This window comes from Phocoena sinus, chromosome 13, assembly GCF_008692025.1.
Source record: "Phocoena sinus isolate mPhoSin1 chromosome 13, mPhoSin1.pri, whole genome shotgun sequence".
In the NCBI taxonomy this organism is placed as follows: domain Eukaryota; kingdom Metazoa; phylum Chordata; class Mammalia; order Artiodactyla; family Phocoenidae; genus Phocoena; species Phocoena sinus.
This window is the reverse complement of record NC_045775.1, coordinates 46,518,402-46,546,334: the sequence shown is the minus strand read 5'-3', so window position 1 is coordinate 46,546,334 and position 27,933 is coordinate 46,518,402. Positions and strand designations below refer to the sequence as shown.

Sequence of the window (27,933 nt, the reverse complement as noted above, 5' to 3'; positions counted from 1 at the left end):
GGGTGAACTGGCCTTGGGAGTCCAAGCTGGAGAGAGGTAAGGAGGGCATGAGTGCAGGAGATGGGGTGGTGGCCAGATTGGAGATTGGTTTCACACAGGGGAATTGCTTAAATAAGTAAATATATTAAGGCTGATGCGAGTCAGGTTTCCCACGGCCAGAAAAGGAAGTTACATACATATAAAGGGAAAAGCCTAGTTTGAACCCTATGGTGTTAGATTGGACTTCACGATATCAGTAGGAACGCATGGTTTTCAATGTATGTAGATGGAAATGTGTGCACACATGTGTATAATATTCCCCAGCTTTGACCAATGGGAGGGCTTGAGAGCATCAAAACCCCAGTAACAATGAACATACCTGACACCCTGTATTTTCTTCATGATTAGAAACATATTGGTTATTTTCACTTTAATATTGGGGGAAAAAGGTATGACTTACTTTGATGTTCAATTCAATCAATTTCTGCTTCTCAACTACTTGGTAAGGCAGAGAGAGCAAAGAATACTTTCTTGCAGAAATTGGCATTTCAGTGAGTGTGAAAGGTAAGTAAAATGATAGCAATTGAAATGCACTTCAATAGTTTTCAAGGGTGTGAGTGTTTAGGTTCATTAAAAAGATTTTCAGGACAGAGGTTTCCATTTAGTCATTCAACAACACTGATTACACATCTTTGCGGTGGCACTGGGGAGACAAACATAAAAAAGGGGAGGGCCATGAGTTAGGCGGCCAGACTATGGGGGGCGGGGGGAGGCACAGAGAGTTTACATAACGTCCCCAAGTCTACACAAGTGGGGATGAGCTGGGGTTGGAACCCACTCTAGCTTTATTACTTTAAATGCCACCCACACGAGGCGACTTTTGAAAAACAAAGCGCTCCTCGCCCAGTACTAACTGGGTCTATCGCCACGTTCCCTTGCATTTTCCCCTTTTTGTTAGTATGTCTTTTAAGGACTTATCATTTCTCCCACATTTCCCCGTTTAACTTTCCTTTGAGTTGTACACATCGAGGCCGCTCACAGCCCCAGAGTAGCAGTAATTTACTTCCTAGAAAGCGAAGGGTTCTGCAGAAACTCGCTGCTGACACGCCACCAGAGTACACCGGGCGACTGTACCAGCGGCAACAGGGCTGTTCCGAAATCGGACTTCTGAGTTCCGGGTAGAACCGCTTCGGCGGTACCGGAAGCCCGCGGGGGACCATTTTTGAGACGGACTAGCCTACTGACAGTCCTCACGGGTCCGGAAGGTGATCTTTGACCTGCGTCAGAATTCCGGCGCCCTGGTCCCTACGTAGGAGCTAAGTGAGTGGGGTCTCTTAGCCGTGTCGTCCCGGGTGGCGTGTATTGTTTGGCCTAAAGTGTTAGCGGCACAGATGACAAGCATTGCGCCTTAGGGAGGCTTTCCATTACGCACTTAATCCATGCGTGATTGTTACTTTCGGCATAACGAAAGCGCTATCCAACCAGAAGCGGCCGGCTGCTTGCTTTCCCCGCGCGCCGCGGCAGGTGTCCTCCACGCCCCGACCTCCCCTGTGCCCAAGGCTTTTTGGGCTCGGGTTCCAGGCGAAGCCACCCTAGATCCGACATTCTACCGTGACTTCTTTTTACCTTTCAGATAACTCCCAAGGCTTCTAGCTGTTTCATTCAGACGTTTTCACCAGCAAAACTACATTCTTTCCAACATCCTTTTTCAGGTTCCATGATAAGAATATACTAGCGGCGAAAGAACACCGAATTGGGAGTCAGAAAGCCTGGGTTCTAGTCCTGACTGTCATTAACTAGCGGTATGACATTGGAGAAGGCTTTTTGACCTCTCTGGACTCCATTTTCCTTTTCTTTAAAATGAGGGGCTCGGAATAAGTAGCAAGTAAGGTTCCTTTCAGTTTTGGTATTTGGTTTATTGACCGCCAATGTGTTTTTCGAATCCCTGCGTCAGTGAAATAGTTGTGCTTTGGTTAATCTCCGTGTAGGACTTTTCCTCCCATTATGTTAATCTGTGTCCTTGTTAAATCTGGTTTTAGAGTCATTAAAAAAAATTTTTTTTTCCCTAAGGAATTCTGTGCTTCCTGAGCACCCTTTACTTCTTAGTTCAGGGAAATGTACCTAAATAAGATTCTTTAAATGTGCCATTCTTGAGGTGTTTAAGAATCATTATATTGGAACATTTTAAAGACAGTGGACCCCAAAGGAAGGGACTCTTGCTTATTAAACTTTGAATCAACAACCTCAGATGCAGTGCCTGGAAGATGGTACTCTTGAAACGTCTGCTGAGGAGAAAACTAGTACTTATGTTATTTTAGTTGCTCCTTCCCTTAAACACTGAAAAGCAAAGCTGTAGAATTCAGTGTTGTGATCAGAAGAAATAGAAGACTCAAGGAGGAAAAGACTATACTACTGAGTTCTGAGCTACACTGTTGAGGTCTGTTGTGGTTTTCTCTCAGTAAACTCTTCTTTTGTCCCAAGAGTAATATTCAAAAGGCATTATTCAATAGGTATATATTGGCATTATTCATTAGATATTTATTGGGTGCCTTCTTCCCACTCTAAAGCATCTTTTTTCGGGGGGGGGTTGGGAAGAGGGGAAAATGTTAGGGTTGAAAGACAGTTCCAAGTAGAAGGAGCATATGCAAAGTTTCAAAGATCAGATGACAGCCGTTGGAGATTACAGGTGAGACAGAATAACAAAAATTTGGGAGATAGGAGTGAGGGAACTATAAGAGCGTAAGAGATGGAGTGAGAGATTAACAGAAGGCAGATAATGAGTCCTTATATAGCATGTTTTGAAGTTGTACATTAAACTAGGGATAATCTCCCCCCATCCTCCCAAAGAATGTTTGGCAGAGAGTTGATCAGTGCAAATTTGCATTTAAAAAAAAATGACTGTAGTTGTGATTTGGTTAGTTGATGTTTCAGGAGTGAAAAAAGAACCCTTATAAGTTTGTTATTGTATTTCAATGTTATTATGGTAGGAACATTAACAATAGTTCTAGTTAATATCTAGAGAGTACTTAGTACGGAATTCCATCTCTCTGGACTGTGAGCTCTTTCAGGGTGAGAACCCAGTTTTACTCATTGTTGTAACTCTAGCACAGTGTTTTGTGTGTAGTAGATATCCAATTAATATTTACTAACTTGATTTCAATATTAACCAAAATAGTATTTGAAAACTTTTTTCCTAGGAGAAACATGAACCAGAAGATACTTAAGTTGGAGAACTTGCTACGATTTCACACTATTTGTAGGCAGCTGCACAGCCTGTATCAAAGAAGAATGTTGGCACAGTGGAGGCACGTGTTTTCATCTGCTTACCTGGTGTGGACAGCTCAGCTGTACCCCCAGCCCTGGCAGACACATGCGCTCATCAGGACCGCTTTATCTCAACATAGGCTTCTGGTGACAAAGAAGGTAGTTCTAGATTTCTCTGAGTTTCTCTATTATTTGGTCTGAGATAAAAGTGCCTAGAGCCTTGAGTAGAAATCCATTTTGAGTATTTTTGAAATCTTTATGCCTTAATGCTACATTCCAGGCACTAAATCTTTGTGAGGAAGGGAGGTTCTAGTTAGCTGTTTAGTAATGTTGATTAATTTGCTTATTTATATCAGTGTATAACAGTGAATTAAGGAATCAGGATTTTAAATTTTAGTCTAAGGTTTAACAATTTATGGGAGTGTTGGTAGAAATAGGAGCCCTGACTGTGGTAGATACTCCAGAATAAATCTCAGAGTTTTTTCTTCCTTCTTTTTTATGTGTTCTGAATATTTAATAGGAAAAAAAATCACAGAAATCTCAGTTATCTTCAACAAAATCTAAAAAGGAGGTGGAGGTATGGATTGGAATGACTGTTGAGGAGCTGGCCAGAGCAATGGAAAAAGACATAGGTGAGCCAGATAATTTTATAAGGAAAAATATGGAAACGTGGAATACCTGGTATTTTTTTTGCAGTGAGATTAAGGCATTCAAGGATGAAAATTAGACTAGTGGTTTAAAAAGATGTTAAGTAATTCCAATATTTTTCACTTTAGATGACAAATCCTGATTAGTTTCTTGGCTCTTTGCCAAATCTAGTTCTCTAAGATTTTGCTTTTAATAAAAGTGGAAAAGATTTTTTTAATTTGAACTAACCTTTCTTGCTCAGAAATCTCGTGGACTATTAGAATAAGTCCAAAGAATGCTTTTGGACTGAGGGACTGTATTTATACTCATTTACTTTCCTTTTGTTTCTCTATAATTCTCTAATTGCACTCATTTTGACAATTTCTGTAGTGTAGTGCCAGCAGAAAAATATTTGTAGTAATAACTACAACATTTTTTTTTCCTTAATAAATTTATTTATTTATTTTTGGCTGAGTCGGGTGTTTGTTGCTGCTCGTGGGCTTTCTCTAGTTGCAGCGAGTGGGGGCTGCTCTTCATTGCGGTGCGTGGGCTTCTCATTGCGGTGGCTTCTCTTGTTGCGGAGCACGGGTGCTAGGCACACGGGCTTCAGTATTTGTGGCACGCGGGCTCAGAAGTTGTGGCTTGCGGGCTCTAAAGCACAGGCTCAGTAGTTGTGGCGCATGGGCTTAGTTGCTCTGCGGCATGTGGGATCTTCCCGGACCAGGGATCGAACCCGTGTCCCCTGCATTGGCAGGCGGATTCTTATCCACTGCACCACCAGGGAAGTCCATAACTACAACTTTTCATAATACCATTTTTATTAGAAATGTAATAAAAATTGTAATTGGCCCACTGTATCCAAGGGTTCTGCATCCGTGGATTCTACCAACCGTGAATCAGAAATATTAAAAAAAAGGAAAAAAAAATCCAGAAAGTTCCAGAAAGCAAAACTTGAATTTGTCATGCATCAGCGACTGTTTCTATAACATTACATTGTATTAGTTATTGTAAGTAGTCTAAAGATGATTTAAAATATATGGGTGGATGTGTGTAGGTTATATGCAAATACTGTGCCATTTTATATAAGGGACTTATATATAAAGTCCATGTATTTTGGTATTCAGGGGATGTCCTGGAACCATGCCCCTGCAGATACTGAGGGACTACTGTATTTATTACCAATTTAGGATTGTTGGAACAAAATTTTCATTTCGTTTTCATTATAAACTGACATTAAAATTTAGTAAACAAGAAATAGCTTATTATTGTAGCAAAATAAAGTAACAAGTGAAGCAGACTTGGCAAAAAATTACTACTAATAACATATTTATTGAGCTGTTACTATATACCAATACTTTATATGTATTAACTCATATAATTCTCACAATTCTCTAGAAGCAGGTATGATTATTATCCCCATTTATAGATTGAGAAACCAAGGCATAGAGAGGATAAATAATTGCCCAGGATTTCACAGCTACTATGTGGTGGAGCCAGGATTTTGAACCCAGGGAGTATGGCTCCAGAGCAGATGCTCTTATTCACAGACCAAATTTTCTCTCAGGAATTGTTATTTTGTAAATCACAGCAGAGCTAGAGTTTTAATGTGTATCCTGCCTGAAAGTGTTACTACTATTTGTGACAGTACATCCTCACAAAGAATAGAAAATTAGCACTCTATCTTGTGTTTTTTTTTTAAACTTTGCATTGGATTATGTAATCATTTTATAACTAGAAAACTTTAAGAGAACAAATGGACATGGCCATGTCATTCAGAATTTTTCCAAGGAAAACTGTATTGATATGATTTTATAAATGATATTGATAACAGACTTGATTTTTAGAACTTTTTATTATTGGCATTTTTCATATATATATGAAAGCAGAAGGAATGGAATGATAAGCATAATGTTTGCATGAGCCAGTGATAACAATTATTAATATATCATTTAATCCATGAGTACTTACATAAGTACTAAGTGATAGTTCTTTTTTTTTTAAACATTAACATACACACACATAACCATAATTCCTTTGTATCACCAAATAAATAGAATAATTAAAATACAGGTTTACTCCTGTGGGTCAGTGCTCTAAATCCAAAACTGATTTGCTATGATTTAAATAAAAGTTATCTATTTGAAACTTATTTAATATTATAATCATACCTCTTTTGAATTTAAGATAGTTTTCATATGGTGAATATTTTTAACTGCTATATTAGCAATGTACATACATCCTAACCCCCCTGCCCCGGCTCAGTTAAAATAACTTGATGTGGGAATTCCCTGGCGGTCCAGTGGTCAGGACTCTGCGCTTTCACTGCCAGGGGTGTGGGTTCAATCCCTGGTGGGGGAACTAAGATCCTGCAAGCTGTGCAGTGCAGCCAAAAAAGAAAATTGATGTAATATTTCTGGTTAAAATGCTTTGGGTACTTTTCTACATGTAAATATTTAAGTCTTGGATAAAGATAAAGTAATATGTTGATACTATATGCATTTAATGTAGAGGGAAAAAGATTATCCCTATGTATAACTACCTCTCAAAAGTTTAGGATAACATATTGGAAAACTATAGTTACTGGATTATTAAGGATTTTTAGCATTATTAGAAACAGAATTGTACTCATTATAATTTTTACGTTTAGAGTTTTATTGTTTTCTGAGAGCATATCCATATAGGAAATTTATGTTGTAGCATTCTTTTTTTAATTTTTATTTTATATTAGAGTATAATTGATCTACAATGCTGTGTTAGTTTCAGATGTACAGCATAGTGATTCAGTTATACATATATCCATTCTTTTCCACATTCTTTTCCCATATAGGTTATTACAGAATATTGAGTAGTTTCCTGTGCTATACATTAGGCCCTTGTTGATTATCTATTTTATATATAGTAGTGTGTATATGTTAATCCCATACTCCTAGTTTATTTATGTTTTATTATTTTTATTTTTTTAAGTTAATTTTTATTGAAGCATAGTTGCTTTATAATGCTGTGTTAGTTTCTACTGTACAGCAAAATGAATCAGCTATACATATACATTTATCCCCTCTTATTTGGATTTCCTTCCCATTTAGGTCACCACAGTGCCTTAAGTAGATTTCCCTGTGCTATAGAGTATGTTCTCATTAGTTGTCTATTTTATACATAGTATCAATAGTGCCATACTCCTAATTTAAAAGGTGTTTTCTTGGGGAAAAATGTGGTAGGGAAATACACAAGAAAGCATTTCTTGGCATTATTATGGAGTAGGATCAGTGAGGTGCTGAGGCTGGCTTGTACCAGTTTGTGAGCCTATTGCTAAATTATAAGGAATTATGTGAGCTGGTGTAAACACAACCATTTAAAAAATTAAGTCATAAATGGAGGTAAATAAATACTCATTAATATTTTCACTTCTTAATTATTTTACTGCATTTTACTGTTAATCTATGATCTTGTTATTTACGTTTATTGTACCGATGTGGTGGAAATACTATTTAATAGTGTGCTGCTTCACATCTCTTTTCATCTCTGTTCAGTGACTTCATATTGGTGGCTTGAAGTCAGACATGGTGGGGGACAGCAGCCCCCAACCTTTTTGGCACCAGGGACTGGTTTTGTGGAAGACAATTTTTCCACTGATGGGGGGTGAGGTTGGGGGGATGATGGTTTCAGGATGATTCAAGCGCATTTATTGTGCACTTTGTTTCTATTATTATTACACTGTAATATATAATGAAATAATTATACAGCTCACCATAATGCAGAATCAGTGGGAGTCCTGAGCTTGTTTTCACTTGCCACTCACTGATAGGGTTTGTTTTTTTTTTTGCGGTACGCGGACCTCTCACTGTTGTGGCCTCGCCCGTTGTGGAGCACAGGCTCCGGATGCGCAGGCTCAGTGGCCATGGCTCACGGGCCCAGCCACCCCGCGGCATGTGGGATCTTCCCGGACCGGGGCACGAACCCGTGTCCCCTGCATCGGCAGGCAGACTCTCAACCACCGCGCCACCGGGGAAGCCCCACTGATAGGGTTTTGAATTGAGTCTGCAAGCAGTTGGTTTATTATGGTCTCTGTGTAGTCAAACCTCTCTGCTAATGATTATCTGTATTTGCAGCTGCTCCCCAGCGCTAGCATCACTGCCTCAGCTCCACCTCAGACCATCAGGCATCAGATTCTCATAAGGAGCCTGCAGCCTAGATCCCTTGCATGTGCAGTGTACAGTAGGGTTCGTGCTCCTATGAGAATCTAATGCCACCGCTCGTCTGACAGGAGGCGCAGCTCAGGTGGTAATGCGAGCATGGGGAGCGGCTGTAAATATAAATAAAGCTTTGCTCACTCCCCAGCCGCTCACTTCCTGCTGTGCGTCCTGGTTCCTAACAGGGGGTTGGGCACCCCTGGTGGCGGGTATTTGTACCATGGAAATTGGGAAGTGCTATAAATCAGGACTTTTTTTTAGGAGCCTCAGAGTAAACATTTACCAGCACACTACTGAATAGGAAGTTCTTTTAGTGTAATATTATGCGTGTTTGAAGATGCCTTTCTTTTATATCTGTCTCTCAAAATATATATTTATAGGGTAATTGAAAGTCTGGAAGCATAAAACTAGTTATTTCATTATCACCACTGATACTTTATTTATTACCCACAGGAAAATATGACTGGAATTAAAGCACATTAAATAAAATGAAAACAACAAGTAATTATTTTTCCTATGTTTTGCTACTTTTTGGACATCCTAAATAGATACATATAGAGTGTGTACATGTATTCTGTGATACTGTATGTGTGTGTGTGCATATATTTATGTATATACATATGTAAATATAGTCAATCCTTATTATTTGGGGATTCTGAATTGGCGAATTCCCTAAAATGTATTTGTAGCCCCAAAATTGATACTTGAAATGCTTTTGTAGTCATTCCTGGACATGCACAGAGCGGTGAAAAATTTGAGTTGCCTGACCTGATCACGCATTACTAGCTGAGGTTCAAACAAGGCCACACTCTGCCTTCTCTCCTCTCATACTGTAAACAAGTGTCATTTTTGTGGTTTATTTAGTGCCATGTTTTTCTCATTTTTGTGCTTTTTTTTAGTGATTTCGCCGTTTAAAATGGCCCCTCAGCATGGTGCTGAAGTGCTGTTTAGTGTTACTGACTACAAGAAGGCTGTAATGTGCCTTACAGAGAAAATACATATGTTAGATAAGCTTTATTGAGGCATTAGTTATAGTATAGTGCTGTTGACTGTGAGTATAATGTTAATGAATCAACAACATATATTGAATAAGATGTCTTTAAACAAAAACACATAAAACAAGATATAGCTGATGAAAATGTTGTGACCGGAGGCTGAAGGAACGTAACCCTGTATTTCCCTTCAGAGCAATGATTCAGTATTTGCTAATTCACTGTTCCCAGTGAGTTTATAGAACATAATTACCTTGAATAATGAGAATCGACATGCAATTTAATGTTTTATTAATTGCTCAGGTAGTTCATAAGGTACATGGTAAATATTCAAATATTTATGAATATGCAGAAATATCAATTAATATAAATGTATCATATTTTTTTTCCTTTTTTTTTTGATGTGGACCATTTTTAAAGTCTTTATTGGATTTGTTACAATATTGCTTCTGTTTTATGTTTTGGTTTTTTGGCCTCGAGGCATGTGGGATTTTAACTCCCCGACCAGGAATCGAACCCGCACTCCCTGCATTGGTAGGCAAAGTATTAACCACTGGGCCGCCAGGGAACTCCCTGTATCATATTTTAAAGATTATTTTCTTTTCAACTTTTTTGTGATTTGTTAACATTAGAGAAACGGATAGCTTATATAGTTATTCCTCTCATTGAGTGTATTGTTTATATAGATGTTTATCAATAGAGGTCACTTTCTGGAACATTTAATTCGTGATCCTAAAAGGTTTTATCTCGTTTCACCCAGATTGTGTATATGAATCTTTATTGAACACTGCTGTTGACATAGATTCACTAGAAGCACACTCACATTTAGATGAAGTCTGGATCAAAGAAGTGATAAAGAAGTCAGGGATGAAGTTAAAATGGAGCAAATTAAAACAGGACAAAGTCAGAGAAAATAAAGATGCTGTAAAAAGGTAAAACTTAACTGTATAAATTGGGGGAAGGAGACCACATTGTTTTATTCACACTTTTTAATGGAAAAATTTGCCTTAAAATTCCTTTTGCAATTAAAATGATGTGTGAGTATAGGTTAAACTTTTCTTCAAAGTGCTTAAAGTATCAAAAAGTATATTCAGGTTATTATAAAACTCTAAGAGTTATTTTTCGTAGTTTGCTGAGTGTATATATTGATCCTGAATTTTAAAATTTTTTTCAGTTTTGCTCACTGTTATGAAGATGCCTACAGTAGGTGGGCAGTCATTATTATTTTATCATAAGTCATTGTATGTATGGAAGAGGAAAATAGTTATGTCTAATCAAAGCTAAATGTTGGGTTTTATTGTTAATGGTAGTTCACAGAGATAACTGCAGATCAGTTCACTGGCTATAAAATGTTTCTGATATTTAAGAAATGAAACTCCTTTGCTGTTAATTGTAGGCCCCAGGCGGATCCAGCTTTATTAATACCAAGGTCCCCAGTTGTTACTATAATGGGCCATGTTGATCATGGAAAAACGACGTTACTTGACAAACTGCGAAAAACTCAAGTGGCAGCAATGGAAGCTGGAGGCATCACTCAGCACATTGGTGCCTTTCTTGGTATGAACACAGATCACCTTACAATGTACTTGGGAACCCCACATATTATTTTCTTAAAATAGTGTCACCGTATGAAATATATGAATTTAAAGTAAAAGCCTAAAGCCATTGGTTTGATGAAATGTAGAGCTGGTGGTTAATAAAGGTTATTTTGTACAGTGTATAAGAAGAAAGTTATACCTTTTGTATTCTAGCTCATTCTTAGTTTGATTTAATGCGCCTATGCTCATTGTCATTGTCAATTGTCAATGCTAGGTTGTCATAATGTTACCACTCATAATTGAGTAACAGCTGTCATTTGCTGAACACCTAGCATGTGCCCAGAACTGTTCTGAGCACCTTATATGCTTTATCTTTTTTTATCTTCGCAACATCGTGAGGTAGGTATTAATATTCCTACATACATATAAGGAGGCTGAGGCTTGTTTAGGTTGAGTTACTTGCTCAAAGTACACAGCTAGTAAAGTGGCAAAGCCAGCATTTAAACCCAAGGCTGTTGAACTCAAATCCTGGAGCTTCTGACTGTGTACTAAATTGCCTCTGTTGCTCAAGACAGTTGTGCAGCTGGTGTTTGCTAATGCAGGAGTGGCTGCCTAAACAACTATCAGTCTGGTTTTTTCTCAAGAATATATTCCAGTTGGTACATTTATGAAAATAGTTATATTCTAGAAATAGGTTGAGTTTTAGTTTGAAATTATTACATGAAAAGAAAACCCTAAAGGTCTCACTGGTATGTTATCACTTTTCATTGTGGAGTGATGATCCAAATGCATTGTTCTGATTAAGATTAATGGAAAGAATAAAATTATTTTGAAGAATTATTGATTGTGTTGATAAAGTCATGTATATTCCTTTGTATTAAGGAAGTATATATTTGAGTGCTCAGAGTTCTTGGATTTCTGTTTCCACAGTTTCTCTGCCTTCTGGGGAAAAGATAACCTTTCTTGATACTCCAGGACATGCTGCTTTCTCAGCAATGAGAGCCAGAGGTGCTCAGGTCACTGACATTATCATATTGGTTGTAGCTGCAGATGATGGAGTGATGAAACAAACTGTAGAATCCATTCAGCATGCCAAAGATGCTCAAGGTACTGTGTGGCTGACTTACATGTATCAGGAAGGAAGTTGCTTTCTTTTTTTTAAAGGATCTACTACAAAGTCACTGTTTTTACATGTCGCTCATTTAATCTTCCTGGCAATCCCAGGATTATTATACCTGTTCTACAGGTAAGGTGCAAAGAAAGTTGAATTGTTTTCCCAAAGACATTAACTACTTAGAAGAGTATAGCAGGATTCAACTTGGGACTTGTGACCACAAGTATATTCCTTCCTCTACTGTTTACTTACTTGGCATGGTGTGACAATTTAACAGTCTCAAATGACTTTTTAAAAAACATTTTAACGTTTAATAGCTATAAAAGTAAGCCTAGAATAATGAACCCCTATGTACCCATCACCTCAATTCATTAGGAGTTACAAAGTGGTGATATTCTAATTGTTATTCCTTATTCATTTATTATCTGGAATTCTTCTCTAAAAGAGACTTTTCCCTCATCTGCTTTAAATAAGTTCTTATTTGGTCAAAGGTATAAAATCGAAACTTTTGGAAAATACTTGGCTATATTCTCCCTTATTTCTCCATTTAAAAATTGTAATAATAGGGAATTCCCTGGCAGTCCAGTGGTTAGGACTGCACACTTTCACTGCCAAGGGCATGAATTCAATCCCTGGTTGGGGAACTAAGATGTTGCAAGCCACGTGGCGTGGCCAAGAAAAAAAAATTATAATAAACACCACACACATACTTTGTACATTCATTCTTATTGTGATATGACCCTACACCCACTGAGAAAATACTGTTGTCTTGAGAAAATGTACCTGAAGGAATGCATCATATTCCCCTAGGTTTGTTGGCAAGAAAAAAAAGAAAGGGTTGACAATCATTGATCTAGTCCAGTGTTTTTTTCATCTCACAACATGAAAACTAAGACCCAGAGGGTGGCAGGAACTTCCCCATGTTAATTTGCAACATGCCTGCATTTGGAATCTAGTCTTCTAGCTTGTGTTCCTCTCTTTATTTTTTAATTCCTCAAAACTACCTTTGTGGAATGGGCTATGTTCTTAATGATCCTAGGGAATATAATAAAAATAAGAGTGGTAAATCTGTCAGGGACCCTGTAACAAAGCAGTTGGTTGAGATATGATAAATTCCTTACATCATGCTTTCTGTACCTGTTCTCTTGGTGCCTGTTAAGTTCCAGCTGATCGATATAGAATGTACTTTTTCATAATAATAGGCTGTGGATTGCATAGCTCTTTCGTGTCTATTTTCAATTTCTATTCCTTTGATACCTGAGAAAATTGCAGAGTTGGTGAAACTCAATCAGAGAATTATCTCCTAGAATTTTGTGTGAGTTCTCTAATGAAAGGGTATGTTTAGTAATGACAAGTAGATTATAAGATTATTTGGTTCATTCATTAAGTAAACATTTATTGAGAATCTACTTTGTGTCAGTCACTCAGCTAAGTGTGTATGAAGAAAGAATTGCTGTAAATCCTAAAAGAAAGTTTACAATAATGGTACTTAGTTTCACCCCAGGGTGAGATGTTGGGTTTTAACAGGGAACTCCTGGAAAGAAGAGGCAAATCGTCTAGTGGTATTAGAATTAGAATCTTCTCTTGATTTTTTTTTTTCTGGAGATTATCTCTAGTGTAGTTGCTGATCTTGCTTTCAGATTTAAGGATAGTCCTTTCTCTACCCTAAGTACTGTTGTGTGTTTTTGTTTTTTAATAATCATAATTGCATATTCTTAATACAGAATCTTATAATTGCAGTTTTGACATCTCTCACCTGGAATCCTTCATGTGTATAAAGCAGAGTAGGTGGGTGTAAAGTGGGTCTTTTTAGGTCTTTTGTTAGATAAATACATCCGCTGGGTCAAGAGAAAGCCAAGAAAACGTTGGCATCTTTCATTGTGAATACCTGGAGTTGAAGTGTCGTCATTTGCACTCTTCTTAACTCTGTCTCTTTCAGTTCCTATTGTCCTTGCCATAAACAAATGTGACAAAGCTGAGGCTGATCCTGAGAAAGTGAAAAAAGAACTGCTAGCTTATGATGTGGTATGTGAGGATTATGGAGGTGACGTTCAAGCAGTGCATGTTTCTGCACTCACGGTAAGTGCGGGCACCTCAGAGACAGTGTATTCAGATGGGAGTGCTACACATCATGCACCTAGTGCCTTATACCTAGAGAACATTTTGACATCCATAATTTCTGTTGTTGTTTTAAAAATTCTCTGAGAACTAGGCAAAGCTGGTATCATTATCCTAGTTTGGCAGATTAGAAATTAGGCTCAGAAAGATTAGTCATCAATCCAGAGGGGTCAGGTTTACCTATGCTTTTCTTACTACGAGGTACTTAGAATGAGGAGAATAAGTGGTGAATGATGTGGGGATAGGATAATAGTAGGATAAAGACTTTTAAGCAGAAACGAAATTCAGTTGGTAATAAAAAGTGCTTGTTTTTAAAGTGAAAAACTATACAATAGGTCTTAGGGCATTTAAGAGAAATTTAAACAAATAAAACGTTTTACTAATACAGTGTTGAAATATTTGGGTTCAGTTTGTTATTGATTGACTCAGTGTTTCTGTGAACTAAACTGCTATAAGTTTTATAATGTTATTTATGATGAATTCCATTTTCTTTTAAATTACCAATTATTCTCTTCTGGATAAAATACACCAAGGAAGCTCAGTACCTGCTTTGTGATAGCATTTTCCAGTTCTCTTGTCCTATACAGGTTGCTGCTAAGTAAAAATTTCCTTTTTTTGTCCATTCTTACCATATTCCATGGTTTACTCGTAATATGGACTCTTTTTCTTCTGATCATTCGATGAAGAAATTGTACTTTATTTGGCCACCTTCCTCCAATTAAGTCTCATTTTATCTTTACTTTTCCTAAATTTGTTACCTCCAAGATGATTAGAAGTTATGCCTCTGTTAATAGTAAAATTTTGCCTCTTTTTCTCTGAAACTCATAAAATGCCACCTTACTTGTCTTCTTCCTACTATACCTTGATTGTTACTATGATGTGAAAACCAGATGGCAAGATTAGAACATTTGAAGACATGACCACCTTTTCTGCCCAGATATTAGATGAGTAGATAGATAGATGTAAAGCTGATTAGGCAAATTTGGAGGCATGGCAAAGATGAATCCTGGGAATGGAGGTAAGAGAGTGGCAGGGAAGTAAGATGAGGCTTTCTTTTCTGATGAAGAATAGAGGACTCTTCATGCAAAGAAACAACCCCAGCTCTGCTTTTCAGAGCAGCATTTTGTAAATTGGAATAAATACTAGGAATAAGTAGATGGGTAAGAAAAGTGTTTAGTTAGTTTTGTTACAGTTGTTTCTGTTGCTTTATATTGTAACAATTGTGAGCAAGCTCTTAGCTGACATGGAGAATGGAAAAATCCCTTGTCCATCAGTTCCAGTTCCATCACCCGTTAATCAGCTGCATGATCTTGGAGACTTAGAAAGCATAGTAGACATAGATCATTAAAGGTGAAAGAATCACCTAATCTAGCTCCTTCATTTTACAGTTGAGGAAAGGTGATCCAGGAGGTGAACTGATTTTCCAAGGTTGTACAGCTGGGTAGTTGCAGAGTATAGGTTATAGTTTGGGTCTAGTCAGTGTTTTTTCTCCTTATTTGTTTAATAAGAGTAAGTAGTGTTTGATTTACTTATTTTACAGGATTCTTGAGTGGATCAGATGAAATCAGTGAAAGCTTGTCCAATTGGATAGAACTTCAATTGTAATGTAGCACTGTAAAGAAAGTGAGAGGAAGAAAACACAATTGTAGAGACAGATGGAGGACAGAGGGTGGAAGAAGCATGTGTTTATAAAAGGGTATTAACAGGGCTTCCCTGGTGGCGCAGTGGTTGAGAGTCTGCCAGCTGATGCAGGGGACGCGGGTTCGTGCCCCGGTCCGGGAAGATCCCACATGCCGCGGAGCGGCTGGGCCCCTGAGCCGTGGCCGCTGAGCCTGCGCGTCCGGAGCCTGTGCTCCGCAACGGGAGAGGCCACAACAGTGAGAGGCCCGTGTACCACAAAAAAAAAAAAAAAAAGGGTATTAACGAACTCTAGTAGATATTCTTAAAAATAGATAGATAGATAGATAATATATATATTATATATATAATATCTATCTATATATGTATGGCCACTTTTCGTTGCAAGATCAGTCCCTGGGTCAGATTTTCTTGCTTATCTCTTCTTCCCTCCCTCCCTTCCTCCCTCTCTTCCTTCTTTCCTTCTGTCAAATAGGGTAATTCATGTTTTGGGGTTTTTTTTAAAACATCTTTATTAGAGTTTAATTGCTTTACAATGGTGTGTTAGTTTCTGCTTTATAACAAAATGAATCAGCTATACATATATCCCCATATCTCCTCCCTCTTGCATCTCCCTCCCACCCTCCCTATCCCACCCCTCTAGGTGGTCACAAAGCACCGAGCTGATCTCCCTGTACTATGCGGCAGCTTCCCACTAGCTATCAGTTTTACACTTGGTAGTGTATATAAGTCCATGCCACTCTTACTTTGTCCCAGCTTACCCTTCCCCCTCCCCGTATCCTCAAGTCCGTTCTCTACGTCTGCATCTTTATTCCTCTCCTGCCCCTAGGTTCTTCATAACCATTTTTTCTTTCTTTTTTTAGATTCCATATATATGTATTAGCATATGGTATTTGTTTTTCTCTTTCTGACTTACTTCACTCTGTATGACAGACTCTAGGTCCATCCACCTCACTACAAATAACTCAGTTTCGTTTCCTTTTATGGCTGAGTAATATTCCATTGTGTAACTGTGCCACATCTTCTTCATCTGTTCATCTGTCTGTGGACACTTAGGTTGCTTCCATGTCCTGGCTATTGTAAATACAGGTGCAGTGAACATTGTGGGACATGACTCTTTGAACAATGGTTTTCTCAGGGTATATGCCCAGTAGTGGGATTGCTGGGTCATATGGTAGTTCTACTTTTAGTCTTTTAAGGAACCTCCATACTGTTCTCCATAGTGGCTGTATCAATTTACGTTCCCACCAACAGTGCAAGAGGGTTCCCTTTTCTCCACACCCTCTCCAGCATTTATTCTTGTACATTTTTTGATGATGGCCATTCTGACTGGTGTGAGGCGATACCTCATTGTAGTTTTGACTTCTGTTTCTCTAATGATTAATGATGTTGAGCATTCTTTCATGTGTTTGTTGGCAATATGTATATCTTCTTGGAGAAATGTCTATTTAGGTCTTCTGCCCATTTTTGGATTGGGTTGTTTGTTTATTTGATACTGAGCTGCATGAACTGCTTGTAAATTTTGGAGATTAATCCTTTGTCAGTTGCTTCATTTGCAAATATTTTCTCCCATTATGAGGGTTGTCTTTTCATCTTGTTTATGGTTTCCTTAGCTGTGCAAAAGCTTTTAAGTTTCATTAGGTCCCATTTGTTTATTTGTGTTTTTATTTCCATTTCTCTAGGAGATGAGTCAAAAAGGATCTTGCTGTGATTTATGTCATAGAGTGTTCTGCCTATGTTTTCCTCTAAGAGTTGTATAGTGTCTGGCATTACATTTAGGTCTTTAATCCATTTAGAATTTATTTTTGTGTATGGTGTTAGGGAGTGATCTAATTTCATTCTTTTACATGTAGCTGTCCAGTTTTCCCAGTACTACTTATTGAAGAGGCTGTCTTTTCTCCATTGTATATTCTTGCCTCCTTTATCAATAATAAGGTGACCATTTGTGCGTGGGTTTATCTCTGGGCTTTCTATCCTGTTCCATTGATCTGTATTTATGTTTTTGTGCCAATACCATACTGTCTTGATTACTGTAGCTTTGTAGTATAGTCTGAAGTCTGGGAGCCTGATACCTCCAGCTCCATTTTTCTTTCTCAAGATTGCTTTGGCTATTCAGGGTCTTTTGTGTTTCCATACAAATTGTGAAATTTTTTGTTCTAGTTCTATGAAAAATGCCATTGGTAGTTTGATAGGTATTGCATTGAATCTGTAGATTGCTTTGGGTAGTAGAGTCATTTTCACAATGTTGATTCTTCCAATCCAATAACATGGTATATCTCTCCATCTGTTTGTATCATCTTTAATTTCTTTCATCAGTGTCTTATATTTTTCTGCATACAGGTTTTTTATCTCCTTAAGTAGGCTTATTCCTAGCTATATTATTCTTTTTGTTTCAGTGGTAAATGGTAGTGTTTCCTTAATTTTTCTTTCAGATTTTTCATCATTAGTGTATAGGAACTCAAGAAATTTCTGTGCATTAATTTTGTATCCTGCTACTTTACCAAATTCATTGATTACCTCTAGTAGTTTTCTGGTAGAGTCTTTAGGATTCTCTGTGTGTAGTATCATGTCATCTGCAAACAGTGACAGCTTTACTTCTTCTTTTCCGATTTGGATTTCTTTTATTTCTTTTTCTTCTCCGATTGCTGTGGCTAAAACTTCCAAAACTATGTTGAATAATGGCAGTGAGACTGGGCAGCCTTGTCTTGTTCCTGATCTTAGTGGAAATGCTTTCAGTTTTTTACCATTGAGAAAGGTGTTGGCTGTGGGTTTGTCACATATGGCCTTTATTATGTTGAGGTAAGTTTCCTTTATGCCTACCCTCTGGAAGGCTTTTTATCATAAATGGGTGTTGAATTTTGTCAAAAGCTTTTTCTGCATCTATTGAGTTGATCATATGGTTTTTCTTCTTCAGTTTGTTAATATGGTGTATCACATTGATTGATTTGCGTATATTGAAGAATCCTTGCATTCCTGGGATAAACCCCACTTGATCATGGTGTATGATCCTTTAAATGTGCTGTTGGATTCTGTTGGCTAGTATTTTGTTGAGGATTTTTGCATCTATGTTCATCAGTGATATTGGCCTGTAGTTTTCTTTCTTTGTAACATCTTTGTCTGGTTTTGGTATCAGGGTGATGGTGGCCTCGTAGAATGAGTTTGGGAGTGTTCCTCCCTCTGCTATATTTTGGAAGAGTTTGAGAAGGATAGGAGTTAGTTCATCTCTAAATGTTTGATAGAATTCGCCTGTGAAGCCATATGATCCTGAGCTTTTGTTTGTTGGAAGATTTTTAATCACAGTCTCAATTTCAGTGCCTGTGATTGGTCTGTTTATATTTTCTATTTCTTCCTGGTTCAGTCTTGGAAAGTTGCGCTTTTCTAAGAATTTGTCCATTTCTTCTGGTTGTCCATTTTATTGGCATATAGTTGCTTATTGTAATCTCTCATGATCCTTTGTATTTCTGCAGTGTTAGTTGTTACTTCTGCTTTTTCATTTCTAATTCTATTGATTTGAGTCTTCTCCCTTTTTTTTTTGTTTTTGCGGTACGCGGGCCTCTTACTCTCGTGTTGCGGAGCACAGGCTCCGGACACGCGGCTCGGCGGCCATGGCTCACAGGCCCAGCTGCTCCATGGCATGTGGGATCTTAGCGGACTGGTGCACGAACCCGTGTCCCCTGCATCGGCAGGCGGACTCTCAACCACTGCGCCACCAGGGAAGCCCTCTCCCTTTTTTTCTTGATGATTCTGGCTAATGGTTTATCAATTTTGTTTATCTTCTCAAAAAACCAGCTTTTAGTTTAATTGATCTTTGCTATTTTTTCCTTCATTTCTTTTTCATTTATTTCTGATCTTTATGGTTTCTTTCCTTCTGCTAACTTTGGGGGTTTTTTGTTCTTCTTTCTCTAGTTGCTTTAGGTGTAAGGTTAGGTTGTTTATTTGAGATGTTTCTTGTGTCTTGAGGTAAGATTGTATTGCTATAAACTTCTCTCTTAGAACTGCTTTGCTGCATCCCATAGGTTTTGGTTTGTCGTGTTTTCATTGTTATTTGTTTCTAGGTATTTTTTTATTTCCTCTTTGATTTCTTCAGTGATCTCTTGGTTATTAAGTAGTGTATCGTTTAGCCTCCATGTGTCTGTATGTTTTACAGATTTTTTTCCTGTAATTGATATCTAGTCTCGTAGTGTTGTATAATTCATGTTTTTAATGCATAAAGAGAAAAGTGTAACTGTCGAGGATTATTTGGCTTTCTGATACTGGTATTTACATTTACAGATATTATTTATTAATGTATATTAACAGGTTTTTTTGTTATTAAAGGGCGATAACATGATGGCTTTGGCAGAGGCAACAATTGCTCTTGCAGAAATGTTAGAATTGAAAGCAGACCCTACTGGTCCAGTTGAAGGAACAGTAATAGAATCTTTCACAGACAAAGGAAGAGGGTAGGTCTGTTAAAATGGTTGCTTTCTAATAATGTTATTTCATTGTTTTTGTGACTTGATTATATAACAGTATCTTATGTTTATTGCACATTATTGTTAGTCCCTGAACAATATTTTCAAAGCATTTGTTTTAAAAAATATGGATTTCCCTGGCAGTCCAGTGGTTAAGACTCCACGCTTCCACTGCAGGGGGCACAGGTTCGATGCCTGGTTGGGGAAGTTCTGCATGCCGCTGCGGTGCAGCCAAAAAATATATATATTTTTAAAATAAAAATAAGAAGTATTTTATTGCACTGGCACACAGAACACAAACATGCAGTTATCAGTAGATCTTAGCAAATATGTGTATACATTTAGTAGTCATATTTAGGTGACTTAGTAGTTCAATTTGCTTGATATATTGCTAAAGCCTTATAGACTAACATAACTTGGAATAAAATGGCAATTGTTGCATTTCAGGGTTTCTAAATTCTTTATGTTCTTACCCATTAATATATAGTAAGATTGTTGGAATAGTGTTTTCTTTAATTTCCCTCCCTATTAGCAAAAGAGGTCTTTTCACTGCTTAACAAATTATAGAAAGGAGATTAGGATTCTGTCAGAACACTTAGCTGTCTGCACCCTTCACTACCATAACCTTACAAGAAATGTTTTTTGTTTTCTTTTTTTTAATTGTAAAAATTGCATAATATTAAATTTACCATCTTAACCATTTTGAAACGTACAGTCTAGTGGCATTAAGTATATTCATATTGTTGTGCAACAGATCTCTAGAACTTTTTCATCTTGCAAAACAAACTCTATACCCATGAAGCACTAATTTCCCCGCCCTCCTCCACCCAGCCTTTGGCAGCTATCTTTCAGTAGTTGTTTCCATGATTTTGACTACTTTAGATACTTCCTATGAGTGGAATCATATAATATTGTCCTTTTTGACTGGCTTATTTCATTTAGCATATGTTCGTCCAGGAGGTTCATCCGTATTCTAGCATGTGACAGGATATTCTTTTTTTAAGGTTTTATAATATTCCATTTTACATATATACTGCATGTTCTTTATCCATTCTTCCATTGATGGACATTTAGCCTGTAATTTTGAAGAAATGTCTTTATAGTATGAAAAACTGAGAAGTTGAGAAGTGGTGGAATTAACCCTGTGTGTTCAAATTATATATTTTTAATCTCATAAAGATATCTTTACTGAGAAAGTGCCATTACACCATGATTATGGCATTAAGAATATATACTTTTATTTTCATATTAGTCCTGTTACTACAGCTATAATTCAAAGAGGAACTTTGAGAAAAGGCTCCATTCTGGTTGCTGGAAAGAGTTGGGCAAAAGTACGCTTAATGTTTGATGAAAATGACAAAGTAATCAATGAGGCCTGTCCCAGCATGCCAGTGGGAATTATAGGCTGGAGAGACTTCCCTTCTGCAGGAGATGAAATTCTTGAAGTAGAATCTGAGGTATATCAAGCTTAATTCCTCTACAGTAGATATGATATAATGATTTAAAATATCAATCTATAATGTTATACCAAATAAGTAATAAATAATTCAGTACTGTAACAGGCTGTGAGGGGGGGCCAGTGATGTCATTTTAGAGTTTGGCTGTAAAATTTGGCTTTTAAAATTTGAGATAAGATTTTTAAATAATTTCAAATTTACACAAAGCCTCCATATAAAAGTTTTGTAAGTTTCTTAAAACTTTAAAATTAGTGGTTTCATATATGAGCTAGGCTGATTTCATAGTGGAGGAAAAAACCAGCAGTTACTGGTTTCTATTTAGTTAAATAATTCCCTTTTTTTTTTTCCCCTATAAAGCCAAGGGCACGTGAAGTTGTTCACTGGAGGAAGTATGAGCAAGAACAGGAGAAAAATAAAGAGGATCTGGAATTAATAGAAGAAAAGCGAAAGGAACACCAAGAAGCACATCGGAAAGCCCGCGAGAAGTATGGCACTTTGCACTGGAAGGCAAGGTCATTTATAAAGTACAAAATAAAAAAACAGCAGCAGCCCTTAAAGCCAAAAGAAAAAGCAGGAGGAGATTCAAATGTACTTCCTATAATTATTAAAGGTGACTTTTAAAAGATTTTACTTTACATCTCATTTTAGGAATATATGTATTTCGTCATTCTCACAATTAATTTGGGCCATTAAATTTAAGCCAAAATGATTTCAGTATTTTGGGGGGGAATTTTAAAAAATTGAGATATACTTGACATGTAACATTATATTAGTTTCATAATGATTCAGTATTTGCATATATGGTGAAATGATCACCATAATAAGTCTAGTTAACATCTGTCACCATCCTTAGTTATAAAATTTGTTTTTCTTGTGATGAGCACTTTTAATATCTACTCTCTTAGCAACTTTCAAATATGCAGTGCAGTGTTATTAACTATAGTCACCATGCTGCATATTATATTCCCATGACATATTTACTTTATAACTGGAAGTTTGTACCTTTTGACCCTCTTCACCCTTTTTGCCCACCCCCTCACTGGGGGAGATTTCCTTAGTAAACATTTATCTAGTGGATTTTGTTGTAAATGTACATTTGGTTCTTTATACTTTATTCAGTTAAGTAGATATTTATAATGCTAAACCTAAAGAAAAGTGGATTTTGTGGTAAATGCTATTCCTTTTATTGCTTTAAATAGATTATTGTCATTTTTGTGTCTGTTAATTTCTAACTCCTATCACCAGTAATTTTAAACTTTTGCTGCATTTAGGTGATGTTGACGGTTCCGTAGAGGCCATTTTGAACATTATGGATACCTATGATGCTTCACATGAGTGTGAACTAGAGTTAGTACATTCTGGTGTGGGTGATATTAGTGAAAATGATGTTAACCTTGCAGAAACATTTCATGGTGAGGATTCCATTTCCTGTTTGTTTAACTGTGTTCCCTAGAGCATACTCTGAACCATTTGTCTTTTCTTGCTGGGCTAGTCACACCTGACATTTTACCCCCATCGGTATCCCCCTTCCTGTTGCAGTTCAGTCTCAGCTAGTGATTGAGAGCAAATGGGATGTGCAGTATTGCAGCCACAGCTCCACTGTGGCTGTCATTGTTGTACTGAAACTTTGGGGAACTATTTCAAGCCCCAGTAGTATTTCTTGAATGTACCATTACTGCCTCCTCACCACTTCCAGGTTCCCCGCCAACCCAGAATTGGTTCTCTCTCTCTTTCATTTAGACTTTTTGAATGCTTTTTAATCTGCAATCAGCCTACTCAGTACTTTCCTTCATCTTTTACTTTTGGTTGCCTATTTTTGTTTACTTATAATTTTACGACTTATATTTTTCTTAAATCAAAAGCTCTTTTTAGCTTTATATGCCTTGAAGACAAGGGGACTGTTTGTGAGTCAAACTTACGGTACACGGAAAGGGGACTCATGACTGCATGACTGTCGCTTTAAATAGGTTTAACATCTAGGCAAAGCACCAATGTTATTGAGTGATTAATGAATCATTTAGGAAGGGGGTACTTCATGACCTAACTTGATTTGAATTAGATGCTACCTTTACTACTGAAAAGATGTTTTCAATAATGTTGGTTATTTCAAAGTATTTTATGGGCACTGACTTTTCTATTAATGCAGATAGTATGATGCATTGAATGATTTCTTAATGATAATAAGACTTTCAAGGTGGTTCTGTTTTTCTCCTGATTAAGCCATTTGCATAAATTTTTTTTCACACCCCCAAGGTATTTGCAGTTAAATACATTATTTGTTCTTTGGTAAAATGGTCAGCTCCGTGGAACTTCTTTCATTTCTTAAACAACTCTTGAACTTTACCAATTAAGTAACTACAGTTGACACTTGAACAACACGGGTTTGAACTGCGGGTCCACTTATACATGGATTTTTTCAATAGTAAATATTACAGTGTACTACAAGATCCGAGGTTGGTTAACTCCTTGGATGTGGAGGAACCGCATTTATATGGAGGGCCAACCATAAATTATGCTCGGATTTTCAACTACACGGAGGATTGGTGCCCCTAACACCTGTGTTGCTCAAGGGTCATCTGTATTTTTTTAATATCTTTTGGCCAGCTGAATATCTAAGAGCAAACAACAAAAGTTGTAGACTATAAGATTATAATTAATAACAGAATTGGTATTAAAATAATGTAGTATTTCAGTTCTAATCATTTTTTTCTTATTTCTCTGGTATGAAAGCTTCGTTTAGCATATTGCCTTGCACATAATGGTCATTTAAAATAATGTTCCTTAAATGATTGGATTTAAAAATCATAAAGAAATCTTCCTTGTTTAATAAGCCACAATAGAATTTATAAAATCCTTTCATTAATTTAAAAAAATTAACTAGTTTTCATGAGAAAAAATTATAGAATTTACCTCTCCTACTCACTTTTAATTTACATAGAAGCAAAAAATTTAGATTTGTGTTTTTGCTTGGAAGACAAACTGTTTAATGCAATATTTGTGCTACTTTATTGTATTTATGCTTTCCAGGTGTTATATACGGCTTCAATGTGAATGCAGGCAATGTTATCCAGCAGTCGGCTGCAAAAAAAGGAGTAAAAATTAAACTTCACAAAATCATTTACCGTCTTATTGAAGATTTGCAGGAGGAACTGAGCAGTAGATTGCCCTGCATTGTGGAAGAGCACACAATAGGTGAGTGTTCACTGAATGTTTAAACATTCGTATCTAACCTGCTGTAAATAACACTTGAAAGCAAAGTTTAAGGGAAATATATTTTGCTGTTTAAATATGTTCACTGTTCCAACACATATCCTGTGTTCTAGAAAAAAATGACTACTATAGATAAAGGTTCAGTGTAACTTCGTATGAATTATAAACACCTGCCCTCTGCAAGGTGTTGTGCTTTTGGCTGTGAGGATACAAAGGCAAATAAGGCAGTAAGAACTTGCCCTCTAGTTAGACATAAACCACTAATTGTACTGCAGAGTAGACTGGGATGGGAGGCATAAACATTATTAACAGTGTTGTGGGAGAAGCCATTGATTTTGTCCAGCAGCTGGCAAAGAAATCCACCATGAGAAGAAAATTTACATTTAAATATTAAACATTTAAAAATATTTTTTTCTAACATATCCCTTGGCCAGTTTAACGGCTAAATGTATTTCAGATGGACTGAATCAGTTTATCTCTTCTTTTTCCTCCCCACATCTGGATATTTTTGGTTAATTTTTAATTTTGATGATAGTTTTATATTTCCAGAAAAATTACTGGAAAAGTATAAGCAAATCCCTCCCAGTTCACCAGTTGTTTACATTTTGCCCCATTTGCTTTAGTCCTCCCCCTTCAAACACACACACACACACACACACACTTTTTTTTTCTGGGCCATTTGATAGTAAATTTGAGATGTGTTCATTTGCCCGTAAATATTTGCATTTCCTAAACACAAGGATGTTCTCGTATAAAACTGCAGAACAAGTATCAAACTCAGGAAATTGAACATTAATACTCTTATCTAAGTCACAGTCCATGTTCCAATTTTGTTCATTGTCCCTATATAATGTACTTTATAAATATATATTTTTCCCTCTGTCCAGGATCACAGATTAGGTTCTTCAGTCTTTTGACCTTGACATTTTTGAAGTGTATATAGGCCAGTGATTTTGTTGAATGTACTTTAATTTGGATTTGTCTGTTTCCTCATGATGAGACTCAGTATTTGCATTTTTGGTCCACAGTACAGATTTATTTTAGCCTTTTCTGACCTACTTAACATGATCACACAGAGATTTGTATGTTCTTGTGCTAAGAGCAATTTGGAAAACTGAGTCATATGAGGGTTTCCAGGGGTAAGTGAGCACCAAATAACACTAATTCTAGAAAACTGGTACATTATAGTGTGTGGTACCGTGACATTATTGGAATTTGTTTTAAATTTCAGTCAGTAAAAAAAAATTAAGCTGACTCACAGAATTAGTACTCTTAAGTGTATATAAATTACCCATGGTGAGATTAAAAATAAATTAGGCAACAACGGATGGTCCATTCAAGAAAATATATTGAGGGACAACTGAAAATTAGGTTTTCATGGAGCAGACAGGAATTATACTAATCTTATCAACTGATAGCATCTTCTATTGCATTTTGTTCATCCAAAAAAGGGAACATTTCATTTATTTTTCATTCTTTTGGTAAGCACATGTAGTTTTGTTGATTTTCTTTTCCAAGAATACCCAAGGATTTTCATGTTTTTATTTCTAATATTGGCCAGGAAAATAAAGTTGGTTGAGTTAGAGAAAATTAGGACTTTCTTGCACGAGTTTGTAATTTTTCTCACACCTTTAACTGTTACTCTGCCAAATGTCAGAAATTATATATTTCTCAGAATTTTTGTTTTCTGTATACTTAATGTTCTCTTCTTCCTAAAGGTGAGGCTTCTATACTAGCTACCTTCTCTATAACAGAAGGGAAGAAAAAAGTTCCTGTGGCCGGCTGCAGAGTCCAAAAGGGACAATTAGAAAAACAAAAAAAATTTAAATTAATACGTAATGGACATGTTATTTGGAAGGGTAAGCAACATAAAACTGTTTCTATAATATCATATCCAGTCACCAAAACCTGATGATCCTGGGTAACTGAAATCTTTCACTCCCATAATCCTAGTTCAGGCCACTTCTTGCTAACTCATATCTGGCCTCCAGTCCTAATGACTCTCCCAGGATTGTTAGTCCCCAAATCTTTCTAAGGTTCTAAAAATTGGCCCCAAACTACCTTTCCAGCCATGTCTCTCCTACACTCGGATCCACATCATTATATTTTCATCCTTTCTTAAGCTTGTGCCTGCATCGTCTTCATCGTCCCGAGTATAACCCCCATCCCCTGTAAAGTGTTAACCTTGAAAAGGGAGACAGTACTTTTCGCTACAAATCACATCTTGTTTATAGCAAACTTCATTTTTCTTTGGTTTCCCTGGTATTTCGTCCCATCTTTTAACAAGACAGGACTGTAAAATCTGTAAGAATTTCAGTGTAATTTTCCTTTTAACACCAGACTACAACTGCACTTGTTGGGTACTTATTTGAGTTATATGAACCATAAGTTTTTTTCTCTTTTTTAAGGCTCATTAATCTCACTGAAACACCATAAAGATGATATTTCAGTCATCAAAACTGGAATGGATTGTGGTCTTAGTTTGGATGAAGAAAAGATAGAATTTAAAGTGGGAGATGATATTGTCTGTTACGAAGAAAAGGAAGTTCTAGCCAAGACTTCTTGGGACCCAGGATTTTAAAATTATGTTAAAAATGTAAATGATTAAATGTTTTGCTTTATTACAGAGCAACTAGTTTCGTCTTACTAAAGGTAATAATTCACCACTCACCACTGGTCAGAAAGTTCTGCCGAGCATTAACAGGTGTAACTGTCAAAATGCTACAGAATTAGGAAACCTTATTTAAGGATGCGTCCAACTAGAAATCCTGGAGTAGGGAAAGAATATGGCTAAAGGGAATTGTTAATTATTGGTATATCAGTGAATCTAATAATCAGTTTAATAAACTTCAAGTGCTTTACTTTAGTTCATTGATATCAAGCAAGCCTCCCTGAACTGCACTCCATAGATAAAATATGGTACCAGTCAAATACTGTGAAACCATTATTTTTCAGTGTCCGCAGTACCAATGAGCAAACCTTAGAACTTAAAATTCCAAAGAGGAGTTCACACTCAACATTAAAGGACTTTGGGTGAATTTTTTTAACAGATCTTTATTGGAGTGTAATTGCTTCACAATACTGTTAGCTTCTGTTGTACAACCAAGTGAATCAGCCATATGCAGATGAATTTTTTAACTGGTAACTTGCAAGCTCTGCCGCCTTTAAACTTCCTTTGTAGGAAACAAGTGTCAATGCATTGTAGCTTCTTTTTAGGCAAGGTTATAATACCAATTCACACAAACCAATGTTTCTCAATCTGAGGGTGGGGGAGGTTCCTTCCCACCCCTAGGGGTCATTTGGCAATGTCTGGATATTTTTGGTTGTGGGGAGGGGTAGTGTGCTACTGGCAGCA

General features: G+C 36.8%; 1 protein-coding gene across 9 annotated transcripts; it reads left to right on the top strand.

Annotated features, from left to right (window-relative positions):
• MTIF2 (mitochondrial translational initiation factor 2) lies at window positions 1-27,206 on the top strand. 9 transcript variants are annotated; one of them, XM_032652590.1, is made up of 16 exons: window positions 1,220-1,299; window positions 1,692-1,864; window positions 2,575-2,665; window positions 3,177-3,402; window positions 3,764-3,875; window positions 9,810-9,981; window positions 10,446-10,606; window positions 11,518-11,694; window positions 13,641-13,780; window positions 19,775-19,899; window positions 21,164-21,368; window positions 21,726-21,978; window positions 22,640-22,780; window positions 24,396-24,560; window positions 26,297-26,437; window positions 26,987-27,206. In XM_032652590.1, the coding sequence occupies exons 3-16, from the start codon at window positions 2,622-2,624 to the stop codon at window positions 27,157-27,159; spliced, it is 2,235 nt and encodes a 744-aa protein (XP_032508481.1). In that variant the 5' UTR covers window positions 1,220-1,299; window positions 1,692-1,864; window positions 2,575-2,621; the 3' UTR covers window positions 27,160-27,206. The 9 variants fall into 9 exon arrangements, with proteins under 9 accessions (XP_032508485.1, XP_032508480.1, XP_032508481.1 ...); XM_032652594.1 differs by lacking the exons at window positions 1,220-1,299; window positions 2,575-2,665 and adding an exon at window positions 1-36 and having other exon boundaries at window positions 1,692-1,781; XM_032652592.1 differs by lacking the exon at window positions 2,575-2,665 and having other exon boundaries at window positions 1,692-1,781.
• Window positions 27,207-27,933: the final 727 nt, after the last annotated feature.

Excerpts from the sequence above, each read along its gene's own strand:
- MTIF2 (XM_032652590.1), top strand. The coding sequence starts at position 2,622 with ATGCAAAGTTTCAAAGATCAGATGACAGCCGTTGGAGATTACAG. Across the intron at positions 19,900-21,163 it reads TTCACAGACAAAGGAAGAGG|TCCTGTTACTACAGCTATAA; the intron begins GTAGGTCTGTTA and ends TTTTCATATTAG. Across the intron at positions 24,561-26,296 it reads TGTGGAAGAGCACACAATAG|GTGAGGCTTCTATACTAGCT; the intron begins GTGAGTGTTCAC and ends TTCTTCCTAAAG.